This window comes from Pseudophryne corroboree, chromosome 7 (assembly GCF_028390025.1).
Source record: "Pseudophryne corroboree isolate aPseCor3 chromosome 7, aPseCor3.hap2, whole genome shotgun sequence".
Lineage (NCBI taxonomy): Eukaryota > Metazoa > Chordata > Amphibia > Anura > Myobatrachidae > Pseudophryne > Pseudophryne corroboree.
The window spans coordinates 282,685,420-282,711,793 of record NC_086450.1 but is presented as its reverse complement, the minus strand read 5'-3'; the positions used below and the strand labels follow the sequence as shown (position 1 = coordinate 282,711,793).

Genomic DNA, 26,374 nt, shown 5'->3' with positions numbered 1-26,374 from the left:
GCTTTCTTTTTCATAGTTAAAAGTACATTTTATTCCAATACATACTGCTATTTTATTTAGGGTATAACCCTTTTAAGTGCGCTGTTTACTGGTGACAACCTCATAGTAATTGTACACAACTGGACTCCCAGAAGACAATTCTGTATAGTTTTAAAAGCATACCTACCAGTGGCAATTGAAACAAGTCATACAAACCATACATTTTCAATACTATAACCTTCTCATTCATATATAGGAAATCACAATCCATGCTTCTCTAAAGAAAAGGAGAAAATTGTACAAAATTATTTATTCTCGGATTGTCAGCAAGACACATCAGTATAGATGGAGACTGAATCGGATGGTGTTGAGAAAGGAGTGGCCTACATGGGTATGTACAATGCATCAGCACAGAGGCAGAACAGAAGGTTGATACAGTTTCAAATGTCTTGATACAATATATAACAATGGGGTGACATACCTCCACATCAATAGTAAAATGCTGATTGCAGTCCTGTTTTAACGTATGATGACTTTGTACATAAATAAGAGGTAATGCTTAATGCAGTCTCAGATTTAGCGTGGTAAGACTCATGGAAACGTGTTGCCTTATGTTTTTATTAAATCAAGACAGATCGCAAACATAAAACACAATGTATTAAATAAAATAGATCACGTCCATCCAAATGAGATCTTTATTTGCCATTCCTATAGAGTCTGACCACTTATACAGTGGTCAAAATTACATCACAAGAAGAATGTTTGCTTTGATTTTTTTTTTCTGATGTGCACTTTAGAAGCAGTTAAAGGAACTAGGAAGTTTCCCTCATCAAAAAAAAAAAAAAAAAAGTTGAAAATACTTGGCAGTCTGAATATCCTAATGATGTGTATGGCGATATTCATTCGTCAAGCGTATTCAGCTGTTCCTCAAGTTCATCCAGATCTTCTCCAGTAAAAAGATTTTCATCAACAGGGACAGCATCCATAAAATTATTTTCCTGATCCTCTTCTCCACTTAGTTCTTCATAATCATTAAGGTCTCCGTTTCGGATTTCACCTCCAGACGCTTCATTTAACTTTATGTCTGAATGAAGATAAAATATGAATTGGTAAGAATCAATCAAGTTTTGTATGAAGGTCTTCCTGTCTACCTGACAGCAACACCTTTAGCCCTCTCCAGATTAAAAGACTAAAGCCCCATATACACGGGGAGACCACGGGGTGAGATGCGTGCTGAGCGATCTAGCACAGACCGCTCAGCACACAGCGCGTTGTGTGCTGTGCGAGGGGGGTGCGCGCTCATTTCACCCAGTTTGCTTAGAATTTAAGCACGGATCTCTCTGTGTGTACCCCCCTTAACTCCCTAGCTGAACTCTTGTTCAAAGCTATGCAAACATTTGAAAGACAATATCATTTTGCTTCCAGTCTACTGCATTTTCATGAGGGGGTGGGGGAATATATGTTACAAACGTGGCATTTGACTGATAAAATCCATACCAGACACTACTGGTAGAAAAGCATACACACACAAATTTTAAGGGGCAGTTCAGAGATATTTGAGGTACAAGTCTAGAAGGTAGAGTAAAGAGAGTGTGAAAGGCAAGCAAAACAAAACGGAAATGTCAAGCAGCAGCCATAGAAACAATAAATTACGAGTGGATAAGGGCATCGAAGATAGTCTAAAAGACAAAGGACCAGGCCCAAAAAACAAAGGATGAGGATAATGGGGAAAAAGCACAGAAAGGAAAGTCAGGTTAAAAAGATCAAAGCCCATCTGTGACTTTACGCAAATGCTGCTATAAACTCCTTCCCTTGTGTACATCCATGCAGCCGTAAAAGGACCGATATGCCACTTTCAGAGCTGGAGACACAGTAATACTGACTACTACGTCTTATAAGTCACCATAGAGACTTTCACCACCCCTATGCCAGGTGCAGTGTCTCCGTCTGACTATTGCCTCCTATGCCTGTGTGTCTGTGTATTCAGCAACTTGAACTGCCATGCCCATGACACACCTATATCACGCTCACTGAATAGACCAATATTTGTGTGCACTGCTAGCCACCTCCCGGAAATGCCCATCACTTTACCACAACATTTCTGATATACAACAGCGCCTTTGTGCGTACACTATGTGTTACGCATGCACTGTGGGCGTATTTAGGAAATTGGGCATATGCACCATTGCTAAAAAAAAAATAGCTCAACTACGTGAACATCGGCATTGTGTGCGGCTCGGAATCTGGCCCATATTTTATATATATATATATATATATATATATATATATATATATATATATATATATATATATATACACATATATATATACACACACACATACATACACACACACATACACAATTACTTACACACACACACACACACACACAGTGTCCCAACAGGCAGCACTCCCCATGCATAAAATAATGCTCCGGTGCCCTCTGTAGGTCTCCCACAAGCCGGGAAGCCAAAATACACACAGTGTCGGCGGCACTCAGAAAATAAAGTCATACAAGTGCAGGTAACCTGAGTGCCGCCGACACGGAGCTTGTTTTTAGTTTCATACGCAGTAAGTAGCTGTAAGCTTAATGTTATCTTTTTCATCACGTTCAACTTAACGAATGATATGCAGATCTTCTCTAAACCAGTGGATAGATACATACATCGTTCAGTTCTGATAAGGACAATAATATAAAACTTTATCACCACACTTCTACGATGCCACCTGGTGGTGCCGTATACCTTGGAATTACATTCATATGAAACAGCGATTTCGAAAGAATGATATGGCACACATTTACCAATTAAGTAGGGACTATTAAAAAGCACCAATGATCCCATGACACAACCCTGAGAAAGCCCATGATTAGGTGAAAAGCATTGGTTATGCTCCACAGTCTCCCACATCTGCAGAGCATCCTATGCAGCATACTGTACAAGGAGGGACCCTGCAATGTCACTCTGCCGATCCTGCCTTATAAAGCATAGGTAGAAAAGAGACTATAGTGAACGGGTTACATGACCTTCCCCCCAACAGAGTACCTTTCATTTCTAAATGGAGTACTGGCAACCACAGTCCCTCACTACACCTTATAAGGATATATCAGACTTTCCGAACAGATGCCATTTAACTTTTCATCTTATATGTAACTGGCAACTATTTACTGCGTATGAAAGAATAAAATCATCACTTCATCTAAATGAGTTTTAGAAAGTCTGCCGTTGTTCTTCAACAACTACTATACATTGTGATGTTTAATGATCACATAGTATCTCGGTGATATATGATTATGTTGATCTCTAAATAGACCGGTATACCGTATTCTCGCACCAAGGGACTAACTCCCTTTCCAAAAATGGAAGTGAAGTGACTTTTCTTAATCCTGCTATAGAGACATTCACTAAAAATGAATAATTTCCTATGCTCCCCCAGTTAATGGTTTCCAGCCTTGTTTGGTTAGAGCTGGTTTTTAATGTTGGTAATGCCAACAGTCTAGCATTACTCAGAAAACAGAGTTTGGTCATAGCTGCTCTGAAAGAAATTTCCGGAGAGTAAGTGCTTCCAAGGAGAAAGAGGATGTTCTTTAAAACATCACTGCCTTTTAACCACTTGCCCGACGTGGTGGCAACTTCCAGCAGCTGCCAATCTCAAGGGGACCTCCCAACCCTGCTTGCTAGTTTCCTCCTCCAGTGTCTACCGTGGAGGCTATCACTGCTGATTAAACAGCATGGCAGCACCCCCCACCCTGTAGCTGCAGAGAGTAGCAGTCGGTGGGGATATGTAAAACAAGTAACCTTTACCTTCCCTGTGTACACTGGGCGGCTGCACCCAGAGGAGCAGCTACAGGGGAAGAAAAAAGTTGTGATGTTCCGATAACTGGTGGACCGGTATATCAGCAACAAATGCTTGAATCGATGATTATAAAAGCATTTGAAAATGTATTTATTTTTTTAAATAAAATTGTGTTGGATAGTTTTTAAGTAAATGTTTTTAACCTAAATCATAAGAACCCGACAATTTCTGAGTGGTTTTTGGCAAACATTAGCATATTAGCCAGTTAAGTGGCTAAAAGTGCACAAACTAGAAAGCTAGACATTCATATATTCAACATGGCAAATACTAAAGTGAACTCAGGAAAGCAAGTACTGAAAATTTGTAATGTTTACCCTAGGGCATGCATAACTGGCTAGGACTAGGAGCTACACACACACAGACACACACACACACACACACACACACACACACATACACACACACACACAGTAACTGTAAAGAATGTTAAATAAACCTACCATCTTTATCTGTGGATGAGACATATGTGCTGAAGCGCTCCAGGCTGGCTACTGTAATTCCTGTGTCGTCAACGTCTTTAAGAACAAACCGGCTCAGATCTATCTCTTTAATATCTGAAGTGGCAGTCTTTACAAAAAGAAAAAAAAAATAATTATCAAAACACAGGTACACTCAATGCATTTTTCACTGATGCTACTACTCTACTGCTGTTTTTCAAATATATGGAGCCATGTAAAGCTGGGTACACAAGATCTGTTTGGCCACCCGCTGACAGAACAGACAATTAGGTAAGCTATACACACTTACCAATCGGCCGCTTGATATGTCCGGCCAGAAATCACAACTGCCCGCCCAGCTGTGATGTCGGCATTGGCAGTCACTGAAGCCATTGTGCAGCCATTGTGTACACATGCATTAATGTATCTTTCAGATATATATCGGCATTAGCTGTGCTGTAGTGCTGACCTAGTGTCTGAACAATGTCATTCACAGAGATACTGGTTGTACACACCCCAGATGAACTATATACTGTACATTGCTAGAACGATCTATCGGTCTAGTGTTTATCCAGCCTTAGCGTCTACCTACACCTTATTACACATGGTGATCTATGAACTTCTAAGACTGAAGAAATATACATAACACCTATATATATTTATTTATTTTTTTATTTGTATCAGTGTACTTTCTATTCAGGTTTTGTTCTGAGAAAGGTAAAAAAAAAAAAAAAAAAAAAACAACAAACCACACAGTATTTTTGTCTAACCTGACAAGACTGATATGGGCATTAGATCCATCACACTGTGACATGCAAATTAAAGTGCACTTGCCTGTTATACAACACATGATTAGAACTGATCTGTCTGAGATAAATGAAGCCATCTTTAAAACGTATGAGCTATTTTTCTTCATACAATACTTCCCCCTATGTTATTAGGAGTGCTGACAGCATAGACTGAGAGCACCAATTAACAGAGATATTAGAAAATTATAAGGAAGTTTTTGGACATCACTGCTAAAGTTTATATAGTGATAGACAGGCTCCCATTTACAGGAAGACTACCATACTTGATATTAGGAATCTGGACATGCAAATTAAGTAGGTGGAAGAATATCCACAAGCGCTGACAGCTAAGACTGAGAGCGCAGAATGCAATTTCAAGTAAAGTTGGATTTTCCTTGCAAAACTGGATTATAAACCTCATTATTATAGGCTAAATAATTCTTGCCTACAAATCAGTTTTAAGCACTGACTGTAGAAATTGAGAATATCAATAAGCCATCAATACAGCAATACATGTATGGTTCATAAAGATAGAACAAAAGTGCGCTGACAGCTGAGACTGAGAGCGGGGAGCCTTGGCTTTTGGGAACTGGTGTATGAAGGTCCTACTAAAGGATATATTGGAACATACATACAGTTATATATAAGTTATCCTCTAAGAAGGATATACTGAATATACTGGACAATTTAGCAGTATCATTAGAAGTAAATTGGTATCCAGCAGATCAGTCACAGGAAATAATGTAATATTGATGTAAAACTCAGGCAAGTTCTGCACCTAACTAAATATTAGAATTACATTCTGACAGCACCAATTCTTTGATACATAAAGGTCATAGAACCTGGAATATATCTAATATATATATATACAAGACATTGCACAGCACAGTGGAATTTGAGAGTGTGGGTTTTTAACATTATATGTTGCACTTTGTCTCACATTTGTCGTTATACATTTTAATATTTCACAGTACTTGGCTTTTTAAATAAAAATAATAATAAAAGTTATATTTTAGATATAAATATTTCGTTTGAGTGCGCTACACCAAGTCCAATTCTTCCCTTTCCCTTGAAACCAGTATTTTTGTCTTACCTGTAAAATTTTTTTTTTTTTCTGAAGCCATGGTGGACACTGGGAGTTAAATCTTGAGTGTAGTCTGGGAGGCCCCTCCTCCCCTATACCCAGCCTGCCTCAGGCCACAGAGACCCATTATTACTCTACAAGCTGAAGAACAGTAAAGGAAAGGCATACAGGAAAATCCCACACAGTATCTTCACAGAAAAACCCATGTCCGACAAAGGCTCGCCAAAAAGGAGCGGAAGTGTGGGCGCCCAGTGTATACCATGGCTTCAGAAAAAGATTTTATAGGGAAGACAAAAATCCTGTTTTTTCTGTCAGCCCACTGGTTGAGACTGGGACACCGGGACATCACAAACCAGTCCCCTTAAGGACTGGAACATTCCTGAGCTACACTGAGGACAAGACGCCCAAAGGCTGAGTCAGCCGAGTCAAAGGTGTCAAACCTATAGAATTTGGGAAAGGTATGGGCAGAGGACCAAGTAGCTGCCCTGCAAAGTTACTGTGCAGAAGCCCCAAGGGCGAAGTGCCCAGAAAGCACCAACCGATGACGGAACTGGCTTTCCAGCTAATAGAAAAGCCCAGCGAATAGTCACTCGCAACCATCGTGCAATGGTTTGTTTGGAGGCTGGCCAAAAAGGACAAACAACAAATCTGTCATGCGAAAAGGCCTAGTGCGCCGTACATAAGTACGCAAGGCTCGAACCATGTCTAAGTGGCCACAGCATCTCTGCCCTCTGCAGGCCTGAAGAAGATAGGGATGGAACAACAATTTCTTGATTAATATGAAAAAGCAAAACCACCTTTGGAAGGTAATCTAGGAGTGTGCAGAGCACTGAATGGTCCGGGTGGAAAATTAAGAAAGATCTGTGGACAGAGCTTTTAAGTCAGAAACCCGGCGCGCTGAGGCGATAACCAAAAGGAAAACCATCCTCCAGATAAGCCAGTGAGGAACAATGTCATCCAATGGTTCGAATGGATCTCTTTGTAGTGACTGGAGGACTAAGGACAAGTCCAACAGATGAACAGGTGAGACATAGGGAGGCTTTATATGGAGTACCCCCTGCAGGAACGTGCTGAGGACTGAGTGATTCGGTATTGGAAAAGCACTGAGAGGGCAAAGACTTTTAGAGAAGCCAAATGAGGACAGAGACCAGTCCCAACTGAAAGAAGGACAACAACCTGGATAGACGAGATTGGAGAGGTTGCAATTGATGTGTAGTACACCATTTGAAGTGCGCCACAATCTGTAATAGATCCCAGCGGTGGAGGGGCTCCTAGCCGAGATCATGGTGGACACAACCTGGTCAGAGAAACCCCTTGCCTTTAAGACCGACCTCTCAACAGCCAACACATCAAAGACAGGCGGCGCAGATCCGGATGCAGAAACGGTTCCTGCGACAGGTCTGATTGCAGAGGAAGTCACCATGGTGGTATGACTGACAGACCCAGAAGATCTGGGTACCAAGACCATTTCAGCAAGTCTTGAGCGAGCAGAATGACTGTTACGCCCTCTAGCTTCAACTTGCTAAGAACTCTTGGTAGAAGGGCAATTGGAGGAAATAGATAAACCTTCTGAAAAGGTCCAAGGAACTGCCAAGGTGTCGACGAGGAACGCTCCTGGATCTCCTGTCCACGCTCCATAGCGAGGAAGTTTGTGGTTATGACGGGAGACAAAGATCTATCTGTGGACGACCCTAGCGATTGACCAACATGTCGAAGACTTCTGGGTGAAGAGACCATTCTCCTGAATGGACGTCCTGCCTGCTGAGTAAATAGGTTTCCCAATTCAGAAGACCCAAAATGTATACTGCGGACAGAGCTATTCCTCTGCTCACCTTAGAATGTTGCTGACTTCCTTCATGGCTGCTCAACTGCAGGTCCTCCATGATGGTTGATGTAGGCGATAGTTGTCGGACTGAACCTTTGCAGTTATGCAGTAAGGGACCTGCCTGACGGAGTGCACTGAACACTGCTTGCAGTCTGAGAACATTGATTGAAAGCTGTGTTTCCTAATCTGTCCAGCGACCCTGAAAGTAATAATCCTCTATCACTGCTCCCCAAATTTGGAGACTGGCATCCGTTAAGAGTATAACCCTATTCAGGATGAGGAAGGGATTGCCCTTGTTTAGGGGAGATGTCTGGAGCCACCACAGAGGAGACAGACTCTGGACACAACGATCATTTGTGACTTCAGATGTAGAGGGGAGTGATTCCAACGCATTAGGAGCTCCTGTTGCAACAGTCTGGAATGGAACTAGGCATACTCCACCATCTCAAAGCATGAGACCATCTTTCCCAAGAGGCGCATGCAGAAATGAATGGAAACCGTTCGCTGAGCCAGGAACTTTCAGATCAGCTGCCGGAAGGATTATGGTTTGTCATCTGGAAGGAAGACTCTGTACTTGTGTCCAAGAGGGCTCCTAGGTGGACCATGATCTGAGAGCCGGCCAGGCTGTATTCGCGCCAATTTATCAGCGACCCATGTGTGCTGGATGTACTCCTGAAGAGTGGTCCGAGTTTGTGCCATTAGAATGAGGTCGTCCAGATATGGACGAACACGGACCCCTTGCAACCGAAGGTGGTCAATCATCACATTAATGAAGACCCTCGGTTCTGTGGAGAGTCTTAAGTGTAATGCCTGAAACTCGTAATGCTTTTTTTGCATCCTGGATATCCAAGGAGGCCATATAGTCGCCCTGATCTAAAGCTTGCTGGATAGACCTGAGCGACTCCATTCAGAATCTCAGGACTCTGAGAAATTTGGGTTCTGCAGATTGAGTATGGGACGGAACGAGACATCCGGTTTTGGAAATAGGAACAAATTTAAATAGAATCCTGTTCCCTGTTGGTGAGATGGGACGGGGACAATGACCACTGCTGAGAGGAAATAACGGACTGCGTCCTGGAGAGTGGTAGCTTTGCAGACGTCTGCAGGCAAATCTGTTGAGAAAAACTGACTTGGGGTGTAGCCCCAAAAGGAGAGGGAGTAACCTTTGGACACAATGCCCATGACCCAGGCACCCGATGTGGTCTGTGTCCAGACATTGGCAAAAAGGAGGAGACGACCACCCACCCTGGAAGCATCCTGATGGGAGCCCCAACAGTCATTCTGTGGATTTTTCAATCTGCTTTGGAGGCTGGTGCTTTCATGACCATGCCTGACGTCTTTTGGGTTTTGGTGGTTTTGCGGGAGGAGCCTGGAAACGGGAAGATGAATGTCCTCTTGACTTTCCCTGTGGTCGAAAGGAGTTAAAGGTAGAAGAGCTAGTCTTTGGTGCCTCTGAGGGCAGAAAAGCAGTCTTTGAAGCTGCGACCATGGCCACAATGTAATCCAGCTCCTTTCCAAATAGCACCTCTCCTGCAAAAGGTAAAGCCTCTAAAGCTTTTTTAGATTCGCTATCCGCGTGCCAAGAGCGTAGCCACAAGGCTCATCTGGCTGCCACAGAGGAAGCTGAATTCTTGGAGGAGAAAATATCTGCATCCACCACTGCTTCTCCTAAAAATGTGTTTGCCTCTTGAATGTTATCCACATACGTTATGAGGTCAGAGTAAAAGAGAGCCTGACCGGAGTCCTTCTGCTAGGACATCCAACCAACTACCTATTGCCAGGGAGACCCAGTCCAAGGCAAAAGCGGGCCTGAGCTCCGCTCCAGCATTGGTGTATATGGATTAAAGGAATTGCTCCAACTTTGTCCGTTGGATCCTGAAGGGAGGTAACATGCGGAATAGGAAGAGTGGTAGATTTCACCAGGCGGGCAATATGAGCGTCCACTGGTGGTGAAAAGTCCCATCTTTTTCTGTCTTCCTCAGCCATGGGATAAAGGGATGTGCCTGGTCACTATAAATTTATTGTTTGGATGAGACCAAGATTCTTCGAAAATGTCGTCCAGGTTAGAAGCCAGAGGAAAAACAGTTGAATCCTTTTTACGCTTGAAAAAATAGGATTTTAATTACCTACCAGTAAATCCTTTTCTCGTAGTTCGTAGAGGATGCTGGGGTCCACATTAGTACCATGGGGTATAGATGGGTCCACTAGGAGCCACTGAGTTTGAGAGTGTAGGCTGGCTCCTCCTTCTATGCCCCTCCTACCAGACTCAGTGTAGAAACTGCGCCCGAGGAGACTGACAACTTTGAGAGAAGGATTCTACACAGATAGTGGCGAGATTCACACCAGCTCACACACAAGGTAAACCAAGCTAACTAGCTTGAAACATCAGCAACGGCTGAACAATATCACTTACCAAGTCAAAACAGTACTTAACCAAGAACTAAGCAGTACTGAACTAAGTAACCACTGCAGGATCACAAAGCGTTGGGTGGGTGCCCATCATCCTCTACGGATGAGAAAAGGATTTACCGGTAGGTTATTAAAATCCTTTTTTCTCTTACGTCCTAGAGGATGCTGGGGTCCACATTAGTACCATGGGGATGTACCAAAGCTCCCAGAACGGGAGGTAGAGCGCGGAGGCTCCTGCAGAACTGATAGACCAAACTTCAGGTCCTCAGCGGCCAAAGTATCAAACTTGTAGAACCTAGCAAACGTGTTCGACCCAGACCAAGTAGCCGCTCGGCAAAGCTGTAAAGCAGAGACACCCCGGGCAGCCGCCCAGGAAGAACCCACCTTACAAGTAGAGTGGGCCTTAACAGACGTAGGACACAGCAATCCTGCCGTAGAATACACATGCTGGATCGTGAACCTAATCCAGCGAGAGATCATCTGCTTAGTAGCAGGACACCCAAGTTTCTTGGGATCATAGAGGACAGAGTCCGATTTTCTGTGACGAGCAGTCCTCTTCACATAGATTTTAAGGGCACTTACAACAGCCAAGGACTTTGATGAAATTGAGAAGTCAGTAGCAACTGGCACCACAATAGGTTGGTTGATATTAAATGCCGACACAACCTTCGGAAGGAACTGCTGACGTGTCCGGAGCTCAGCTCTAACTTCATGGAAGATCAAGTAGGGGCTCCGACACGCCCCCAACTCCGACACGCGCCAAGCAGAAGCTAAGGTCAACAAAGTGACAGCCTTCCACGTGAGAAACTTGACCTCAACCTCTGGTAGAGTCTCGAACCAATCCGATTGGAGGAACTGTAACACCACGTTAAGATCCCAGGGCACCGTAGGCGGCACAAAGGGAGGCTGGATGTGTAGAACCCCTTTCAGAAAAGTCTAAATGTTTCTGGAAGAGAATGGATAGGGCAGAAATCTGGACCTTTACGGATCATAACCTGAGGCCCATATCCACACCTGCTTGCAGGAAGAGGAGAAACCGTCCCAGTTGGAACTCCACCGTAGGAAACTTCTTGGACTCACACCAAGATACATATTTTTTCCAAATACGATGGTAATGTTTAGCCGTTACTCCTTTCCTAGCCTGTATCAGGGTAGGAAAAACCTTGTTCGGAATGCCCTTCCGAGCCAATATCTGCCGTTCAACCTCCATGCCGTCAAACGTAGCTGCGGTAAGTCTTGATAAGTGAACGGCCCCTGCTGCTGCAAGTCTTCCCGAAGAGGAAGAGGCCTCGGCTCTTCTAGCAGTAGATCCGCGTACCAAGCTCTTCTTGGCCAGTCCGGAGCAATGAGGATTGCCTGAACTTTTGTTTTCCTTATGAGTATGAGAACTCTTGGAATGAGTGGAAGTGGCGGAAACACGTACACCGACTGGAACACCCACGGAGTCACTAGGGCGTCCACCGCCATGGCTTCTGGGTCCCTCGACATGGTACATGGAGACTTGCATCTGTGGTTAGAAGGACCCAGTCCTGAATCCCGAACCTGCGGCCCTCCAGAAGGTGAGGCAGTTGCAGCCACCAGAGTGAAACCCTGGCTTTCGGCGACAGACGTATTCTTTGGTGCATGTGTAGATGAGATCCCGACCACTTGTCCGAGCATGAAACCTCCCGTACTGCAGAGCCTCGTAAGAGGCCACCATCTTCCCCAGAAGGCGAATGCACTGATGGATCGAAACCTGGGCCGGCTTCAGGACATCCCGGACCATCGTTTGTATCACCAACGCTTTCTCCTCCGGAAGAAACACCCTCTGTACTTCTGTGTCGAGGATCATTCCCAGAAAAGACAACCTCCTGGTCGGCTCCAAATGGGACTTTGGAAGATTCAGGATCCAACCGTGTTCCCTAAGCAGACGATTCTTGAGAACAATGGACTGCAACAGCTTCTCCTTGGACGATGCCTTTATTAGCAGATCGTCCAGATACGGGATTATATTCACCCACTGTCTGCGGAGGAGAACCATCATCTCCGCCATCACCTTGGTGAACACCCTCGGTGCCGCGGAGAGGCCGAATGGAAGTGCCTGAAACTGAAAATGACTGTCTAACAGTGCGAATCGGAGAAAAGCCTGATGCTGCGGCCACATCGGAATGTGGAGGTACGCATCCTTGATATCTAGGGATACCAGGAATTCCCCCTCCTCCAGACCTGATATCACCGCCCTCAGGGACTCCATTTGAACTTAAAATCACTAAACCCCTTTCTGAGGGAGTTCAAGTTCAAAATGGGCCTGACCGAACCATCCGGTTTTGGTACCACAAAAAGGTTCGAATAGTAACCTCTGTTTTGCAGATGAGGTGGAACTGGTACAATGACCTGTGACTATTCCAACTTTTGAATGGCTTCCTGTAGGACAGCCCTGTCTGCCAATAAAACTGGCAAGCCTGATTTGAAGAATCGGTGAGGTGGGGTTTCTTGAAACTCCAGCCTGTACCCCTGGGACACAATATCCTGTACCCAGGGGTCCAGACCGGACAACACCCAGAAGTGGCTGAATTGTCTGAGCCTCGCCCCCACCGGCCCTACCTCCAAGACGCGCGGTCCACAGTCATGCTGAGGACTTTGACGTACCTGAAGCGGGCCTCTGTTCATGGGAACCTGTCGCAGCAGGTTTCTTGGATTTTGCCCGACCTCCTCTAAAGAAGGTGTTAGACGGCTTTGTCTTTCTTGATTTGACAGCCCAAAAGGATTGTGACGTAGCTGCAGAAAAGGGTTTCTTCGTTACAGGCGCAGCCAACGCTTCCCCAAAGAGAGCCTGACCTGTGTAGGGTAGGTTCTCCACACTTTTCCTGGATTCCGCGTCGGCAGACCACTGGCGCAGCCAAAGTCCTCTGCGAGCCGTGACAGACATGAAAGATATCCCTGCAGCCATCGAACCCAGGTCTTTCATGGATTCCACTATAAATCCTGCATGGTACGTAAAAATAATTCAACGTCACTTCAATGTATTTGAATCTTCAAGTAACGTGCCTGACCACTTTACTATAGCTTTAGAAATCAACGCACAGGCAATAGTGGGACGTAATATCGCCCCTGAAGCCGTGTATATGGATTTAAGCGTAGTGTCAATTTTGCGATCAGACTGTTCTTTTAACGCGGTAGATCTTGGAACGAGTAAAACCACCATTTTAGACAGTCTGGAGACAGACGCGTCAACAATGGGCGGGTTTTCCCATTTTTTCCTATCCTCCTCAGGAAAGGGAAAAGCAACCAGAACCTTTCTAGGGATCTGAAATTTTTTCTCCGGGTTTTCCCAGGATTTCTCAAATATAGCATTTAGGGGCAGATGTATTAAACTGGAGAAGGCATAAGGAAGTGATAAACCAGTGATATGTGCAAGGTGATAAAGGCACCAGCCAATCAGATCCTAACTGTTAATTTACATATTGGAGCTGATTGGCTGGTGCCTTTATCACCTTGCACATATCACTGGTTTATCACTTCCTTATGCCTTCTCCAGATTAATACATCTGCCCCTTAATTCCTTAAACGCAGGGAAGGTTAGCGAGGTTTTCTTATTGTCAGTGAAGTAAGCCTCCTCAACCTGCTCAGTAGTTGTATCTGCAATATTCAACATATCTCTAATGGCCTCAATCATCAACTGCACCCCTTTTGCAAGAGATGCCACCCCCCGCAGCACATCCCCATCACCGTCTCCCGTGTCAGAATCGGTATCCATGTCATGCTGCATAATCTGGGCAAGAGTACATTTATGAGAGTGTACGCTAGGGGACCCTGAGGGAACAGAATCGGCCTAAACTGCCATAGAGTTCTGTAAGATCTGAGTTGCAGTTTCATTTGTGCAACCCTAGTAGAAATCTGAGAAATCATACTTTTGATAGAGTAAACCCCTATCCAGCGCCTACTGTGCATCTTAATAGGTTACACAGTATAGATATACAGCTCCCCCCACCCCCCCTTCTACAACCCCCTTGTACCGTTCTTCTGAAGATTATACTGCCATGAGGAATTGTGCTGGCAGCCATCCTAGGACCCTGACAGGCTTGCTGGACAGTGTAGGTGCTGGCTCAGGGCGCACCTCACAGCGCCGCACCATGTACCGCTGAGTCCCGGAGCGCAGTTCGTACTGCGCTCCCTACCCTGTTGCCGCCATCTTCACACCAGCTCCCCGCTTGTCAAGCGGGCCGGTGACTAACTCGCCACTGATCTTCTGGCTCTGTAAGGGGGTTGCGGCATGCTGCTGGGGTGAGCGATCCCCTGTGGCGGCGAATGTTCGATCCCCTCAGGAGCTCAGTGTCCTGTCAGCGGAGATAGCGGCTCAGGCACCGCAGGGCGGACACTACTCCCCCCCCTTAGTCCCTCGAAGCAGGGAGGCTGTTGCCAGCAGACTCCCTGAGCCTAAACTCTAACAAAAATAATGAAACTAAAAAAACTCCTATGAAGCTCCCCTAGCTGTGACCGACTCCACCGGGCACATTTTCTAAACCGGGTCTGGTAGGAGGGGCATAGAAGGAAAAGCCAGCCCACACTCTCAAACTCTTAAAGTGCCAGTGGCTCCTAGTGGACCTGTCTATACCCCATGGTACTAATGTGGACCCCAGCATCCTCTAGGAAGTAAGAGAAAAGGGGACTATGAATCTGTAGGCATGTCAGAATTGTTAATCTGTAGAACTTCTCTGACCACCTCTACCACAGCGTCCACTCTTGGAAGATCGATTCGACCATCCCGAGTCTGAGGTTCCTCTACCTCTGAATCGTGGGACCCCACCTCTTCCTCCTCTGAGAATCCTTCCGATTGGGACTCATCAGACTGTATAAACAGTAAGGAAGATTTACCAGTCTTCTTGCGCTTTGAAGATGATCCCAGTGCTTGTTGCAAATTATGTGAAACCTGCACTAAGCCCTGTACCAACTGGGACAGGCACTGAACCCAGACTGGTTCAGTCATGGATTGTTATGCTGGTACAGCTATATGCTGTGGCTGTGAAAAAAGTGCATCCGCTGTGGAAACGGGTGACCGGAGGAGCCCTGGCCGCCGCTAGCTGAGAAGCCAACTCCCGCATGGCCAGATAAAGTGATGCAGCCCAATCCGGCTCTGACCGAGTGGAGCTTCCCGAAGCAGCCCCATGGAGGCGCAACCACTTGGCAACGGTCACAGAGACCTGTGTGGTCCCGCACCAAACAAGAAAAGTTTTCCTTGCTTGCTGCGCAAGTAGAAACGTGCAGTCCGGTAGGTCCCTTCTCGTTTTGGGAGAATTTGGAAGGACATGATTCAACCCATAAACTATATATACGCACACCCAGACCTATGTAAGTGGATAGAAGGTGCAAGCACTGAACTTGAGACTAATAAAAGAATAAGTGATTCGGGTACTGTAACTGTGAGCCCACCACAGAGGTATCTACTGTTTAGGTAAACAGGAGGTACAACACAGCTAATATAGCATACAGCACAGAGATAATTAAATCCCAAGTACTACAAAACCCCTAGAAACAGTGCTGACAGGGAAAAATAAGAATTTACTCACCGGTAATTCTATTTCTCGTAGTCTGTAGTGGATGCTGGGACTCAGTAAGGACCATGGGGAATAGACGGCTCCGCAGGAGACTGGGCAGAACTAAAAGAAAGCTTTTGGTCTAACTGGTGTGCACTGGCTCCTCCCTCTATGACCCTCCTCCAGACTTCAGTTAGGATACTGTGCCCGGAAGAGCTGACACTATAAGGAAGGATTTTGAATCCCGGGTAAGACTCATACCAGCCACACCAATCACACCGTATAACTCGTGATACAATACCCAGTTAACAGTATGACAACAACTGAGCCTCTCAACAGATGGCTCAACAATAACCCTTTAGTTAAACAATAACTATATACAAGTATTGCAGACAATCCGCACTTGGGATGGGCGCCCAGCATCCACTACGGACTACGAGAAATAGAATTACCGGTGAGTAAATTCTTATTTTCACTGACGTCCTAAGTGGATGCTGGCACTCCGTAAGGACCATGGGGATTATACCAAAGCTCCCAAACGGGCGGGAGAGTGCGGATGACTCTGCAGCACCGAATGGGCAAACTCTAGGTCCTCCTTAGCCAGGGTGTCAAACTTGTAGAATTTAGCAAATGTGTTGGACCCCGACCAAGTAGCTGCTCGGCAAAGTTGAAGAGCCGAGACCCCTCGGGCAGCCGCCCAAGAAGAGCCCACCTTCCTCGTGGAATGGGCCTTCACCGATTTAGGATGCGGCAGTCCAGCCGCAGAATGTGCAAGCTGAATCGTACTACAGATCCAGCGAGCAATAGTCTGCTTTGAAGCAGGTGCACCCAACTTGTGGGGCGCATACAGGATAAATAGCGAGTCAGTCTTTCTTACTCCAGCCGTCCTGGAAACATAAATTTTCAGGGCCCTGACTACGTCCAACAACTTGGAAGCCTCCAAGTCTTTAGTAGCCGCAGGCACCACGATAGGTTGGTTCAGATGAAAGGCTGATACCACCTCAGGGAGATATTGGGGAGGAGTCCTCAATTCTGCCCTATCCATATGGAAAATCAGATAAGGGCTTTTACATGACAAAGCCGCCAATTCTGATACACGCCTGGCCGAAGCCAAGGCCAACAACATGACCACTTTCCACGTGAGATATTTCAATTCCACGGTTTTAAGTGGCTCAAACCAATGTGACTTTAGGAAATCCAACACCACGTTGAGATCCCAAGGTGCCACTGGAGGCACAAAAGGGGGCTGAATATGCAGCACTCCCTTAACAAAAGTCTGAACTTCAGGTAGTGAAGCCAGTTCTCTCTGGAAGAAAATCGATAGAGCCGAAATCTGGACCTTAATGGAACCCAATTTTAGGCCCATAGTCACCCCTGACTGTAGGAAGTGCAGAAAACGGCCCAGCTGAAATTCCTCCGTTGGGGCCTTCCTGGCCTCACACCACGCAACATATTTTCGCCATATGCGATGATAATGGTTTGCGGTCACTTCTTTCCTAGCTTTAATCAGCGTAGGAATGACTTCCTCCGGAATGCCCTTTTCCTTCAGGATCCGGTGTTCAACCGCCATGCCGTCAAACGCAGCCGCGGTAAGTCTTAAAACAGACAGGGCCCCTGCTGCAGCAGGTCCTGTCTGAGAGGCAGAGGCCATGGGTCCTCTGAGATCATTTCTTGAAGTTCCGGGTACCAAGCTCTTCTTGGCCAATCCGGAACAACGAGTATAGTTCTTACTCCTCTTCTCCTTATTATCCTCAGTACCTTTGGTATGAGAGGAAGAGGAGGGAACACATAAACCGACTGGTACACCCACGGTGTCACTAGAGCGTCCACAGCTTTCGCCTGCGGGTCTCTTGACCTGGCGCAATATCTTTCTAGCTTTTTGTTTAGGTGGGACACCATCATGTCCACCTGTGGCCTTTCCCAACGGTTTACAATCAGTTGGAAGACTTCTGGATGAAGTCCCCACTCTCCCGGGTGGAGGTCGTGCCTGCTGAGGAAGTCTGCTTCCCAGTTGTCCACTCCCGGAATGAACACTGCTGACAGTGCTAACACGTGATTTTCCGCCCATCGGAGAATCCTTGTGGCTTCTGCCATCGCCGTCCTGCTTCTCGTGCCGCCCTGTCGGTTTACATGGGCGACTGCCGTGATGTTGTCTGACTGGATCAGTACCGGCTGGTTTTGAAGCAGGGGTTTTGCCTGACTTAGGGCATTGAAAATGGCCCTCAGTTCCAGAATATTTATGTGTAGGGAAGTCTCCTGACTTGACCATAGTCCTTGGAAGTTTCTTCCCTGTGTGACTGCCCCCCAGCCTCGAAGGCTGGCATCCGTGGTCACCAGGACCCAGTCCTGTATGCCGAATCTGCGCCCTTCTTGAAGATGAGCACTTTGCAGCCACCACAGCAGAGACACCCTGGTCCTTGGAGACAGGGTTATCAGCCGATGCATCTGAAGATGCGATCCGGACCACTTGTCCAACAGGTCCCACTGAAAGGTTCTTGCATGGAACCTGCCGAATGGAATTGCTTCGTAGGAAGCTACCATCTTTCCCAGGATCCGCGTGCAGTGATGCACCGACACCTGTTTTGGTTTTAGGAGGCCTCTGACTAGAGATGACAGCTCCTTGGCCTTCTCCTCCGGGAGAAACACTTTTTTCTGTTCTGTGTCCAGAACCATCCCCAGGAACAGTAGACGTGTCGTAGGGACCAGCTGTGACTTTGGAATATTTAGAATCCAGCCGTGCTGTTGTAGCACCTCCCGAGATAGTGCTACCCCGACTAACAACTGCTCCCTGGACCTCGCCTTTATCAGGAGATCGTCCAAGTACGGGATAATTAAAACTCCCTTCTTTCGAAGGAGTATCATTTCGGCCATTACCTTGGTAAAGACCCTCGGAGCCGTGTATAGACCAAACGGCAACGTCTGGAATTGGTAATGACAATCCTGTACCACAAATCTGAGGTACTCCTGGTGAGGATGGTAAATGGGGACATGCAGGTAAGCATCCTTGATGTCCAGTGATACCATGTAATCCCCCTCGTCCAGGCTTGCAATAACCGCCCTGAGCGATTCCATCTTGAACTTGAATTTTTTAATATATGTGTTCAAGGATTTCAAATTTCAAATTGGTCTCACCGAACCGTCCGGTTTCGGTACCACAAATATTGTGGAATAGTAACCCCGTCCTTGTTGAAGTAGGGGCACCTTGACTATCACCTGCTGGGAATACAGCTTGTGAATTGCCTCTAGCACTGCCTCCCTGCCTGAGGGAGTTGTTGGCAAGGCAGATTTGAGGAAACGGCAGGGGGGAGACGTCTCGAATTCCAGCTTGTACCCCTGAGATACTACTTGAAAGATCCAGAGATCCACCCGTGAGCGAGTCCACTGATTGCTGAAATTTTTGAGACGTGCCCCCAACGTACCTGGCTCCGCCTGTGGAGCCCCAGCGTCATGCGGTGGACTTAGAGGAAGCGGGGGAGGACTTTTGCTCCTGGGAACTGGCTGTATGCTGCAGCTTTTTCCCTCTACCTCTGCCTCTGGGCAGAAAGGACGCGCCTTTAACCCGCTTGCCCTTATGGGGCTGAAAGGATTGTACCTGATAATACGGTGCTTTCTTTGGCTGTGAGGGAACATGGGGTAAAAATGCAGACTTCCCAGCTGTTTCTGTGGAAACGAGGTCCGAGAGACCATCCCCGAACAACTCCTCACCCTTATAAGGCAAAACTTCCATGTGCCTTTTAGAGTCTGCATCACCTGTCCACTGCCGAGTCCATAACCCTCTCCTGGCAGAAATGGACATTGCACTTATTTTAGATGCCAGCCGGCAAATATCCCTCTGTGCATCTCTCATGTATAAGACTGCGTCTTTAATATGCTCTACGGTTAGCAATATAGTGTCCCTGTCTAGGGTATCAATATTTTCCGACAGGGAATCTGACCACGCAGCTGCAGCACTGCACATCCATGCTGAAGCAATAGCTGGTCTCAGTATAATACCTGTGTGTGTATATACAGACTTCAGGATAGCCTCCTGCTTTCTATCAGCAGGTTCCTTTAGGGCGGCCGTATCCGGAGACGGTAGTGCCACCTTCTTTGACAAGCGTGTGAGCGCTTTATCCGCCCTAGGGGATGTTTCCCAACGTGACCTATCCTCTGGCGGGAAAGGGTACGTCATTAGTAACCTTTAGAAATTACTAGTTTCTTATCGGGGGAAGCCCACGCTTCTTCACACACTTCATTTAACTCCTCCGATGGAGGAAAAACTACTGGTAGTTTTTTTTCTCCAAACATAATACCCTTTTTTGTGGTACCTGGGGTAACATCAGAAATGTGCAACACATTTTTCATAGCCTCAATCATGTAACGTGTGGCCCTATTGGAAGTTACATTAGTCTCATCGTCGTCGACACTGGAGTCAGTATCCGTGTCGACATCTGTGTCTGCCATCTGAGGTAGCGGGCGTTTTAGAGCCCCTGATGGCTTTTGAGACGCCTGGGCAGGCACAGGCTGAGAAGCCGGCTGTCCCATATTTGGTATGTCGTCAAACCTTTTATGTAAGGAGTCGACACTGTCACGTAATTCCTTCCACATAACCATCCACTCAGGTGTCGGCCCCGCAGGGGGTGACATCACATTTATCGGCATCTGCTCCGCCTCCACATAAGCCTCCTCATCAAACATGTCGACACAGTCGTACCGACACACCGCACACACACCGGGAATGCTCTGACAGAGGACAGGACCCCACAAAGCCCTTTGGGGAGACAGAGAGAGAGTATGCCAGCACACACCAGAGCGCTATATAACACAGGGATTAACACTATAACTGAGTGTTTTCCCTTATAGCTGCTTATAAATATATATTGCTGCGCCTAAATTTAGTGCCCCCCCTCTCTTTTTTACCCTTCTGTAGCTTGAAACTGCAGGGGAGAGCCAGGGAGCGATCCTTCCAGCGGAGCTGTGAGGGAAAAATGGCGCCAGTGTGCTGAGGGAGATAGCCCCGCCCCTTTTTCGGCTGACTTTTCTCCCGCTTTTTTTATGGATTCTGGCAGGGGTATTTATCACATATATAGCCTCTGGGACTATATATTGTGATTTTTTTGCCAGCCAAGGTATTCATATTGCTGCTCAGGGCCCCCCCCCCCAGCACCCATCAGTGACCGGAGTGTGAGGTGTGCATGAGGAGCAATGGCGCACAGCTGCAGTGCTGTGCGCTACCTTGTTGAAGACCGAAGTCTTCTGGCGCCGATTTCCAGGACCATCTTCATGCTTCTGGCTCTGTAAGGGGGACGGCGGCGCGGCTCCGGGACCGAACGATCGAGGTCGGGTCCTGTGTTCGATCCCTCTGGAGCTAATGGTGTCCAGTAGCCTAAGAAGCCCAAACTATCTCCAGTCAGGTAGGTTCGCTTCTTCTCCCCTTAGTCCCTCGTAGCAGTGAGTCTGTTGCCAGCAGATCTCACTGAAAATAAAAAACCTAAAATATACTTTCTTTTCTAGGAGCTCAGGAGAGCCCCTAGTGTGCATCCAGCTCAGCCGGGCACAAGATTCTAACTGAAGTCTGGAGGAGGGTCAAAGAGGGAGGAGCCAGTGCACACCAGTTAGACCAAAAGCTTTCTTTTAGTTGTGCCCAGTCTCCTGCGGAGCCGCTATTCCCCATGGTCCTTACGGAGTCCCAGCATCCACTTAGGACGTCAGAGAAAATTAAATGGAAGTGAAAGTTGCAACTAGTTCCCAACCACCAAAAGTTACAACTAGTTCCAAACCACCAACACCATGAGGGGACATAAAGTAACACTATAGTAGTGCTGGTATAAGGGAGGCCGGGATTTTTCTCTCTCTCTGTCACTCTAAGCTCATTTACTGTAAACCTAGGTCAGCTGCTTCTTAGGTGTGTTGGTGACTGTCTCACTTTTAAAATCCAAAAGTTAGTTGGCAGGTGAGCTTTAACCGAGGTAAGCAGATTTTCTCCTATGAGATAATATTTTTTTGGAAAACTAGCAACTGCTGTGTGAAAAATAAGAATTTACTTACCGATAATTCTATTTCTCGTAGTCCGTAGTGGATGCTGGGGACTCCGTCAGGACCATGGGGATTAGCGGCTCCGCAGGAGACAGGGCACAAAAGTAAAAGCTTTAGGATCAGGTGGTGTGCACTGGCTCCTCCCCCTATGACCCTCCTCCAAGCCTCAGTTAGGATACTGTGCCCGGACGAGCGTACACAATAAGGAAGGATTTTGAATCCCGGGTAAGACTCATACCAGCCACACCAATCACACTGTACAACCTGTGATCTGAACCCGGTTAACAGCATGATAACAGCGGAGCCTCTGAAAAGATGGCTCACAACAATAATAACCCGATTTTTGTAACAATAACTATGTACAAGTATTGCAGACAATCCGCACTTGGGATGGGCGCCCAGCATCCACTACGGACTACGAGAAATAGAATTATCGGTAAGTAAATTCTTATTTTCTCTGACGTCCTAAGTGGATGCTGGGGACTCCGTCAGGACCATGGGGATTATACCAAAGCTCCCAAACGGGCGGGAGAGTGCGGATGACTCTGCAGCACCGAGTGAGAGAACTCCAGGTCCTCCTCAGCCAGGGTGTGCCCCTGACCAAGTAGCAGCTCGGCAAAGTTGTAAAGCCGAGACCCCTCGGGCAGCCGCCCAAGATGAGCCCACCTTCCTTGTGGAATGGGCATTTACATATTTTGGCTGTGGCAGGCCTGCCACAGAATGTGCAAGCTGAATTGTACTACACATCCAACTAGCAAACGTCTGCTTAGAAGCAAGAGCACCCAGTTTTTTGGGTGCATACAGGATAACAGCAAGTCAGTTTTCCTGACTCCAGCCGTCCTGGAAACCTATTTTTTCAGGGCCCTGACAACATCTAGCAACTTGGAGTCCTCCAAGTCCCTAGTAGCCGCAGGTACCACAATAAGTTGGTTCAGGTGAAACGCTGACACCACCTTAGGGAGAAACTGGGGACGAGTCCGCAGCTCTGCCCTGTCCGAATGGACAATCAGATATGGGCTTTTGTGAGACAAAGCCGCCAATTCTGACACTCGCCTGGCCGAGGCCAGGGCCAACATCATGGTCACTTTCCATGTGAGATATTTCAAATCCACAGATTTGAGCGGTTTAAACCAATGTGATTTGAGGAATCCCTGAACTACGTTGAGATCCCACAGTGCCACTGGAGGCACAAAAGGGGGTTGTATATGCAGTACTCCCTTGACAAACTTCTGGACTTCAGGAACTGAAGCCAATTCTTTCTGGAAGAAAATCGACAGGGCCGAAATTTGAACCTTAATGGACCCCAATTTGAGGCCCATAGACACTCCTGTTTGCAGGAAATGCAGGAATCGACCGAGTTGAAATTTCTTCGTGGGGCCTTCCTGGCCTCACACCACGCAACATATTTTCGCCACATGTGGTGATAATGTTGTGCGGTCACCTCCTTCCTGGATTTGACCAGGGTAGGAATGACCTCTTCCGGAATGCCTTTTTCCCTTAGGATCCGGCGTTCAACCGCCATGCCGTCAAACGCAGCCGCGGTAAGTCTTGGAACAGACATGGTACTTGCTGAAGCAAGTCCCTTCTTAGCGGCAGAGGCCATGAGTCCTCTGTGAGCATCTCTTGAAGTTCCGGGTACCAAGTCCTTCTTGGCCAATCCGGAGCCACGAGTATAGTTCTTACTCCTCTACGTCTTATAATTCTCAGTACCTTAGGTATGAGAAGCAGAGGAGGGAACACATACACCGACTGGTACACCCACGGTGTTACCAGAAGGTCCACAGCTATTGCCTGAGGGTCTCTTGACCTGGCGCAATACCTGTCCCGTTTTTTGTTCAGGCGGGACGCCATCATGTCCACCTTTGGTCTTTCCCAACGGTTCACAATCATGTGGAAGACTTCCCGATGAAGTCCCCACTCTCCCGGGTGGAGGTCGTGCTGAGGAAGTCTGCTTCCCAGTTGTCCACTCCCGGAATGAACACTGCTGACAGTGCTATCACATGATTTTCCGCCCAGCGAAGAATCCTTGCAGTTTCTGCCATTGCCCTCCTGCTTCTTGTGCCGCCCTGTCTGTTTACGTGGGCGACTGCCGTGATGGTGTCCCACTGGATCAATACCGGCTGACCTTGAAGCAGAGGTCTTGCTAAGCTTAGAGCATTGTAAATTGCTCTTAGCGCCAGTATATTTATGTGGAGAGAAGTCTCCAGACTTGATCACACTCCCTGGAAATTTTTTCCTTGTGTGACTGCTCCCCAGCCTTTCAGGCTGGCATCCGAGGTCACCAGGACCCAGTCCTGAATGCCGAATCTGTGGCCCTTTAGTAGATGAGCACTCTGCAGCCACCACAGAAGAGACACCCTTGTCCTTGGAGACAGGGTTATCCGCTGATGCATCTGAAGATGCGATCCGGACCATTTTTCCAGCAGATCCCACTGAAAAGTTCTTGCGTGAAATCTGCCGAATGGAATCGCTTCGTAAGAAGCCACCATTTTTCCCAGGACCCTTGTGCAATGATGCACTGACACTTTTCCTGGTTTTAGGAGGTTCCTGACTAGCTCGGATAACTCCCTGGCTTTCTCCTCCAGGAGAAACACCTTTTTCTGGACTGTGTCCAGAATCATCCCTAGGAACAGCAGACGTGTCGTCGGAGACAGCTGCGATTTTGGAATATTTAGAATCCACCCGTGCTGTCGTAGAACTACTTGAGATAGTGCTACTCCGACCTCCAACTGTTCTCTGGACCTTGCCCTTATCAGGAGATCGTCCAAGTAAGGGATAATTAAGACGCCTTTTCTTTGAAGAAGAATCATCATTTCGGCCATTACCTTGGTAAAGACCCGGGGTGCCATGGACAATCCAAACGGCAGCGTCTGAAACTGATAGTGACAGTTTTGTACCACGAACCTGAGGTACCCTTGGTGAGAAGGGCAAATTGGGACATGGAGGTAAGCATCCTTGATGTCCAGGGACACCATATAGTCCCCTTCTTCCTGGTTCGCTATCACTGCTCTGAGTGACTCCATCTTGATTTGAACCTTTGTATGTAAGTGTTCAAATATTTTAGATTTAGAATAGGTCTCACCGAGCCGTCTGGCTTCAGTACCACAATATATTGTGGAATAATACCCCTTTCCTTGTTGTAGGAGGGGTACTTTGATTATCACCTGCTGGGAATACAGCTTGTGAATTGTTTCCAATACTGCCTCCCTGTCGGAGGGAGACGTTGGTAAAGCAGACTTCAGGAACCTGCGAGGGGGAGACGTCTCGAATTTCCAATCTGTACCCCTGGGATACTACTTGTAGGATCCAGGGGTCCACTTGCGAGTGAGCCCACTGCGCGCTGAAACTCTTGAGACGACCCCCCACCGCACCTGAGTCCGCTTGTACGGCCCCAGCGTCATGCTGAGGACTTGGCAAAAGCGGTGGAGGGCTTCTGTTCCTGGGAATGGGCTGCCTGCTGCAGTCTTCTTCCCTTTCCTCTATCCCTGGGCAGATATGACTGGCCTTTTGCCTGCTTGCCCTTATGGGAACGAAAGGACTGAGGCTGAAAAGACGGTGTCTTTTTCTGCTGAGATGTGACTTGGGGTAAAAAAGGTGGATTTTCCAGCTGTTGCCGTGGCCACCAGGTCCGATGGACCGACCCCAAATAACTCCTCCCCTTTATACGGCAATACTTCCATGTGCTGTTTGGAATCTGCATCACCTGACCACTGTCGTGTCCATAAACATCTTCTGGCAGATATGGACATCGCACTTACTCTTGATGCCAGAGTGCAAATATCCCTCTGTGCATCTCGCATATATAGAAATGCATCCTTTAAATGCTCTATAGTCAATAAAATACTGTCCCTGTCAAGGGTATCAATATTTTCAGTCAGGGAATCCGACCAAGCTACCCCAGCGCTGCACATCCAGGCTGAGGCGATCGCTGGTCGCAGTAGAACACCAGTATGTGTGTATATACTTTTTAGGATATTTTCCAGCCTCCTATCAGCTGGCTCCTTGAGGGCGGCCGTATCTAGAGACGGTAACGCCACTTGTTTTGATAAGCGTGTGAGCGCCTTATCCACCCTAAGGGGTGTTTCCCAACGCGCCCTAACTTCTGGCGGGAAAGGGTATAATGCCAATAATTTTTTATCGGGGGAAACCCACGCATCATCACACACTTCATTTAATTTATCTGATTCAGGAAAAACTACAGGTAGTTTTTTCACACCCCACATAATACCCTCTTTTGTGGTACTTGTAGTATCAGAAATATGTAACACCTCCTTCATTGCCCTTAACATGTAACGTGTGGCCCAAATGGAAAATACGTTTGTTTCTTCACCGTCGACACTGGAGTCAGTGTCCGTGTCTGTGTCTGTGTCGACCGACTGAGGTAAATGGGCGTTTTAAAGCCCCTGACGGTGTTTGAGACGCCTGGACAGGTACTAATTGGTTTGCCGGCCGTCTCATGTCGTCAACCG

The 26,374-nt window shown here is 47.0% G+C and overlaps 1 protein-coding gene across 1 annotated transcript in view; it reads right to left on the bottom strand.

The window, feature by feature from the left end:
• Positions 1-274: 274 nt before the first annotated feature.
• Positions 275-26,374, bottom strand: part of ZC3H15 (zinc finger CCCH-type containing 15) — a 169,805-nt gene continuing 143,705 nt past the window's right edge. The window contains exons 9-10 of the mRNA XM_063934165.1: positions 4,275-4,401; positions 275-1,063 (exon numbers count right to left, since the gene is read on the bottom strand). Coding sequence (XP_063790235.1) covers positions 879-1,063; positions 4,275-4,401 — 312 coding nt within the window. The 3' untranslated portion in view covers positions 275-878. The remainder of the gene's footprint in view (positions 1,064-4,274; positions 4,402-26,374) is intronic.